Raw genomic sequence first — 7135 nt, forward strand, 5'->3', positions numbered from 1 at the left:
GGTACTTTTATAGAGCTACCGTTCATGATATATTTGATGTACGTATTAATCCAGTATCCAAATTAGACACTGAATAGAATTGCACTAGTACACTGCACAAATCGTATACAGCTCTACATGCCAGCTGATCGTAGAATGAAAATGTTTCTGAACAAAGGCTAGCATTCACAAAATTTTGAAGTTGTAATGTTGTATACATATTCAGATAGACAGGAAAAAAGAAAAGCTATGAAACAGTACATTATCACAAAACTTCTGAATAATATACACATAGTCATACACTCTACTGCAAACTTTTCGATGTGGCTACTTCACTTATTTACTCCTAGTGGCACAGTAATAGTAAATGAGATGAGATTCCCAGTTAGTAGTTGCTCCCTTTTAGTGAGATGGTTTTTGTTTTTTTGGTGTGGGAGGACCAAAAACAAGTTAACAAGCCAGCCATTTTCCTGCAACACATTATAAAAAAAGCTCTGTCATTCAGGGAAGACATTCTTCTCTTTCTTGGTACATCATATTTTTCTTTTGTAGGAAAACATTGAAAATATCTGAGTTTCTTTTCCTATTTTAAAAGCCGCGTGTTGGTAATAGCACGAGAGTCTTGATTGTCAACCTACTCTCTTGACTTCAATGCACTTGATAATGGTACACCTGAAAGCATGTATACTAGTTTATGGTCTGTATTACTTTAGTGTTTAGGCCATTAAAGTTATTTTCAAATTAAAAGCGAATTGCTCTTAAAAAAGGAGGGAGAAAAGTAAGATTTAATAATCTCCGCCACATATTGTCGTAGAAGAAAATCAAGAAAACGTATTTAGAACTTCAGGAATAGTGACTTTCAAGAAAACTTTGGATGTTGTCGACTCATTTTCAATGGTTAAGAAATCTTTTACTGTCGGTAAGAAAGATGGTGGTGGTACCGTATAATGGATTTAGTATATACAAATCATAAAGGCTTTACTGAATTAATTAATAAAATATGCTTACCGGCTTCTATTGCTGCTGTTGCTGCTACCACTACTTTCACCCCTGCTGTCTAGTCCTCCATGGCTAATAGTAATTTCAGTCTGATACTTGTCTGCTGCAACTGCAAACCTCTTCTTCCACCATTCCTTATCAATGGAGGTATTATTAGTAGTGGTAGAATTCTTCTCTCCCTCTATTAGTGGAGTCGGCTTAGGTGAAACTTTAGCATAATAAGCACTCTTTTTGGAACCCTTGTTTTTCCTTTTCTTCTTATGCATTCCAAAATCTGAGAACGGTAAGAACATTTTGAGAAGAACAGGTCCATTTTTGCCATTACTTGAATCCGCACTTTTGCTTCTCTTTAACACTGGAATGTTGCTTTTCGTTTGATCTTTTGATGAGACCTTTGAAGTAGTACTACTACTATTATTAGTACTATTATGACTTGATTCCGTCTCTGGGGTTGCATCATGGTGATTATCCTTTGTCGGTTGTGGTTGCTGTTTATGTTCGATTAGATCTTTTAAAGAGAGCTCGTACGAGTTCTCCGGCATGGTTCTAATCATATCCATCAACTCTTGACGACCTCTAGCAATCTCTTGGGACCTGTTGGAAACAAAATCAGTAGTTGTAGTAGCTGTGGCGTCGTTAAAAGAGAAAAAACGATTGTAGTTTCCGCGACTTCTGGACGCTAAAACATCTGTGGAATTAGATAGACTACTGCTACTACGAGGATATTTCCATAGAGGTGGAGATGTAACACCATCTGTTTCATCATCTTTACGACCCGAAGCTGTAAACTCTATATTTCTCTGTTGCTCTGCAGCAGGTTCACCGGGATTTTGTTTGGACGATGATGCGGATTTTGGTAGAGATAGAAGCTTCTTCAAACCATTTTCGTCAGAATACTTTTCATTTACTACCGATCTACAACTACGACTACTCTTACCAAACAGCAAGGGACTCTCAGAAAAAGAAGAACTATCGTGTTCTTCATCACTAGGATGCTCAACTTGTTGTCTTCCAAAATCAAACATGGTTTAGATGAATATGATAACTAGAGAAGAAGTTAATTGTGGTTGTAAAATTTAGAAAGGATCTTGGGGGTATCAAGTCATTAAAGAGAGTCTTATTTGTAAAAAGATTTTCCAAATGTCATTTTCTTGATATTGTTTAAACTTAAAATTGATGGTCCATATCATATGTGGGGTTATAGAGAGAGAGCGAGAATTAAAAGTCAAGAGTTTCTAGATGGAGGACAATGACATAGTGCAGGACGTGTTGTGTATATATTTGTCTTCATCTGCAGAATTGTACGCAATTTTTTTTTGGATTTGTCTTGCTTTTGCCTGGTTTTCTCAATGGGTGAAAGAAAAACCTGCAGTGCACGTCCCTTCTGTAGGTATCTCGACGCCTAAATCGTTTGTGGCTTGGCCCCAACTCCTATCCTGATTGCTCTCTGTTTGGTCACTTTTAAGGTGGAGACTTGGAGTTTGGACTCCATGGGGACAGTATGACCGTCTAGTGCGAGTTGTATACCCTAAACTTCATTTTGGAGACCAGACCTTTCCACGTATGCTGATGACTGATGCGAACCCTATCGACATGAAATATCAGGAAGTGTCCACATATTGTTGTTTCCATATTCTGGAATAGTAGCAGGTACATTTGTCATTAAAACTACGAGGCCCATTTCTGCAGTAGTATAGGAGTTCTTGCCAGCGGCCGGATTGAGCAACATTCTTTGCAGTATTCACTGAATCTGAATGTGTTTTGGAAATTCCCGAAAGAAAACGGAAACGGGAAACCTAAGACTATCTTGGTAGCATATCCTATCAATGTCGTATCAAGGATAGAAAATATGGATGGGATACACATTGATGCGGATATATGAACAAAAAAAATTGTTTTTATTATTACGAATAATCTTTGTTCAATACTACTGACAAGTACGTAAATTTTAGCGTAAACTACGGTATACAATCAATCTAGAAAAAGATTTATATACAAAAGTTACAAACCACAAGTCGTGGATAACAAAACAGCATTTGACTTCATTTCCTTTAAGAATTTGGGACGTGTACAATGGCTAAACAAATTTACCAACAAGTTTCTCTATTTTATTGACACACTCGCACACATTAAAAGTGTATCGGGGTCTTCCAATTCACATTTTTCATATTTCTCAGAAATGGAACATAATGGTTCTTCTGCCGTTTCGTGGAGGTCTAGACTTTTTGTGTTTGTCGCCTAGTTTGGTTCTAGAAAGGGTGAAAGAGACAGATGGCATAATAAACTTATTAAACCTTGAAATCCGGTAGCTGACGGAAACACAAGAAAACAAAATATTGCGATATGTTGCTGACGGAATACAAATTTTCTTCCAATGAATAAACATGCAAGCAAGCTGCGTCATCCGGGGTTACAGAATCTGTCTGGCACAGATTTATCCACCTACCTGTGGAAGGATATCGTTTTTATTTCTGAAACACATTTGGGGAAATATTCTATCCAGCATAGCTTAACTTGCCAAACACGTTCATGGCACGTCCACTCACTTTCCTATTTCATCTCCTAGAGCAAGAGGTTGCATATTTTTTATTTGCCGTCTAGCGGTTGCATTTTTTTCTTTTCACGAAAGTTTACAAAATTACAAATTTATTAAAAAATCGGCCGATGTCTGTGTTGGTACGGAAAATACTTTCAAACATATAATATAATTGATTTGACGATGATGATATAAAACGTGGTTAATAACACGAAACAAGCATAAGAAAGAGAGACAGGAAGTTAACGTAGTTCGGTAAATTTTGCCTACATCCACAGACAAATCTTCGTAAGGTGAGATATTTTATTGATTTATCGATTACATTGATTTTTTGATTCCTTTTTAGTGTTTGTTGTTGTATTTTTTGTATCTCAAGGCGTATCCCTTTAAGGTTTATATCCCTCTATTTATACAATTGAATATATGGGTTAAATACTAATTTCGACATAAACTTCACATGCAAGTGACTTGATCAATAAATCTGCAATGTTCCAGAACTTTCTCCGCAACGACTTGCTCACCAAACAATACAGAAACTTCTAGAGCCTTCCCGGAGGATTCTGGCACGAGATTGGTGGAATCGAATCCAACTATCATGCACCAGCAGATTTGGGAATTGACTTTAACCGCGGTTGATCTTTTGTTGATGACTGCAATTGAGGAGCTTTGACTGGCAAGCTTGCTGGAAGACTGGCTTGACCGGTTAACGTGCATAATAGCTGGCAGTCTGGATGGCGAATATGGACGACAAACATGGCCGCCGGACCAGGTCGGGCGAACTGGATCTTGACCGCTGGATGTTGACTTTAATCGTTGACCCATGGTTGACTTAAACCATTGTCGACAGTTGACTTCATGATGTGCAAGGCAGGGTGGAGGGCTGTGTCAGTTTGCTGGATGACAGACTTCGATGACAGCTGAAAGGTGAGCCAAACAGCATTCTGGCCCAATATGTGGCAATTTTATCATGGCACAAACATCGCCCCTTCGTAACCTCGAACTTGTTGTGCAGTTAAGGAGTTCGTTTTCCCTTTTGTATTGACGATCAATGATAAAACTCTCCCCAAAGTGTGAATTAATATTGTTGAAGTGAATAGCAAGTTGTCCTCGTTCTTTGTATAAATCATAACTAAGACACCCCTAAGTGAAGTTGTTGTAGTTAAAAGACTGAATGGTAGCAGGTGTGCACGAACCATTGTTGTAGACAAAAACTAGACTATAAGCCAAACTGGCCTGCAACAGAAGCGTGAAATTGGTGCGAAATAGTTACATGAAACTGGAGTGAAATGGTTGCTGGCGAAACGGGAACCTAGCAGGTTTTTTTTTTAAAGGAATCAGGGGCTATTGCCCCAAACTTTTATTTCAAATACCTCATCTAATTGAGGTTAGAAGGGTTACAATGGACAATTGGAAATGGAACTGCAACAGTTCCGTAAAACTAGACTTATAACAGTTATTTGAAAAACTAGGCTATCCTAGCAGTCACTTAGCTAGAATCCGTGTTGATTGTTGTTGTAGGCAAAACTTGGTTAGAATCTTCAGGCTGACTGTTTTTGCTGGCGAAACAGGATTGTCATCAATTGCTGGCAAAACTAAATTTCGGCCATCACGTAAAACTGGGTAACAGTTTTCTGATGGTATTAGACTGCGCAACTACAAGCTAAAGTTGGATTACAACAGCTATGCAAAACTGGACTGTAACAATTACGAGCAAAACTGGACTGCAGCTGTTGCGTCCAACTTGACTACGCCAATTACAAATAAAACTGAACTGCCACAATTCTTATCAACTGGACTGCAACAGTTGTATGAAACTGCGCTGCAACGGTTATGAGAAAAACTGGACTGCAACAGTTGCGATTAACTGGATTGTAGAAGTTGCGTCCAACTGGACTGCAGCAATTGCGAAAAAAAATTGGGCTACAGTGGTTGCGTCAACCATACTGCAGCAGTTGCTAGGGAACTGGACTACATCAATTACGATCAACTGGACTGTAGCAGTTATATGCATGCTTCTCTTAACGTTGTTGTTTAATAATATTTGCATCAAAATATTAGTGTTTATACTTTCCCCCTCTTAATCCTGTAAATCGTTATAGGATTACGAAGATTGGGCTCCCCTTTGTTACGATTTCCAACAACTGAATTTCGCAACGCATTTAGGTGTTACGTAACTCGTCTCCAAGTGTGTGGAGTGTTAAAAAGCTCGCCCCAAAAGAGCTACTTTATATCATGAGTTGTTACATATCTTGTCCCCAAGCCATGATCATCGGTTGAAGTGATATGCAATTCTCCCCCAGAAGACAGTGATTGTCTTGCTGCTTAATGCTCGCACAAGGGTGAACTTCCTTGTTGCATCTTTCTCGCGCATGAAATTAAGTTGAAGGTGTATGCTATCTGGAATATGCGCAGGGGGCCAATCCCACTATTCCAGATGCGCACAGAATTGAGATGTGTGCATCTTCACATGCCTTAGCATGCGAAAATGCTCGCCACATTGTAGATATTTCAGATGATAAAAAGATGCATAATGCTATGAAGTGTTGGAAACATAAATAAATATATTCTGCATATTCCTCATGGGAAGTGCTATTGCGACCTTGTTGATGTTTTTCAGTGGTGTTGATTGTCGAACATTTTTTTTCTTTTTCCCGAGCATGTTGTTGATATTTTATAAGCAAAAGATCATTCGAACTGTAAATCAATCAAGTTGCTGGAGAATATCTTATACAACAATCTAGCAAACATTAAACTTCATCACGTTGCGGACAAAACAATCTACACAAAAAATTATCATGAACTTTGTAGTTGACAACGTTGCGGACAGAAAATCAACACAACAGTTTTTTGCGAACTTTAAAAATCGATCATGTTGTGGACTAAAAAATCAATACAACAGATAGCACAAACTTTGGAAATCGATCATGTCGTGAACTGAAAATTCAACACAATAATTTCCGAACACAGCTGTAAAATCTTGAAGGAACTTTGATCTCAAACGTGTTGTGGACAGATTGTCAACACAACTGTATTCATGAACGTGTTGTGGAGATAAAATCAACACAACAACTTTGAACTCAAACATGTTGTGGTTATAAAATCAATACAACAACTTTTACGAACATTGATGTCGAGCATGTTGTAGATATAACATGTTGTGGATATTAAATCGACACAAAAGCGTTCACGAACATTAAACTGAAGCATGTTGTGGATTAATAATCGACACAACAACTTTTAAGGACATTGAAGTCGATCATGTTGGGGACCGTCCATCCACGCAAAAAATTCCATGAACTTTGAAGATGACATGGATCTTTCACTTAAAATTGATCGATGACCGTTGGCCCCTTCGTTTCGGTCTTAAATTTGAGGCGATTTTCAAGCGAGCATCAGTTCTGACGAACATTTCGGTAGTGTTTTTAGATTAACTGTGAACTTGAATATGTTGCCTACGCATTATCTAGGAAAAAAATTTCTTTCATCTTCGGACTTAAACATGTTATAGATCAAACATCCTTGCAATAAATTGGATGATGTTCTCACTCTATCTTTTGCATGTGGAGCAAATGTCCTTGCAACAGTTCCAACCATCTTTGTCGTGATACAGTTTCAGCAAAC

The 7135-nt window shown here is 38.1% G+C and overlaps 1 protein-coding gene across 1 annotated transcript; it reads right to left on the reverse strand.

Annotated features, from left to right (window-relative positions):
- Nucleotides 1–144: 144 nt before the first annotated feature.
- Nucleotides 145–2079, reverse strand: LOC113356379. Its single transcript, XM_026599489.1, has 2 exons — nucleotides 988–2079; nucleotides 145–449 (listed from the first exon to the last, which is right to left on the reverse strand). Exons 1-2 carry the CDS (start codon nucleotides 2001–2003, stop codon nucleotides 365–367), a joined length of 1101 nt encoding a protein of 366 aa, XP_026455274.1. The 5' UTR covers nucleotides 2004–2079; the 3' UTR covers nucleotides 145–364.
- Between the last annotated feature and the right edge of the window lie 5056 nt (nucleotides 2080–7135).

Source organism: Papaver somniferum, chromosome 3 (genome assembly GCF_003573695.1).
Source record: "Papaver somniferum cultivar HN1 chromosome 3, ASM357369v1, whole genome shotgun sequence".
NCBI classification, from domain to species: Eukaryota; Viridiplantae; Streptophyta; class Magnoliopsida; order Ranunculales; family Papaveraceae; genus Papaver; species Papaver somniferum.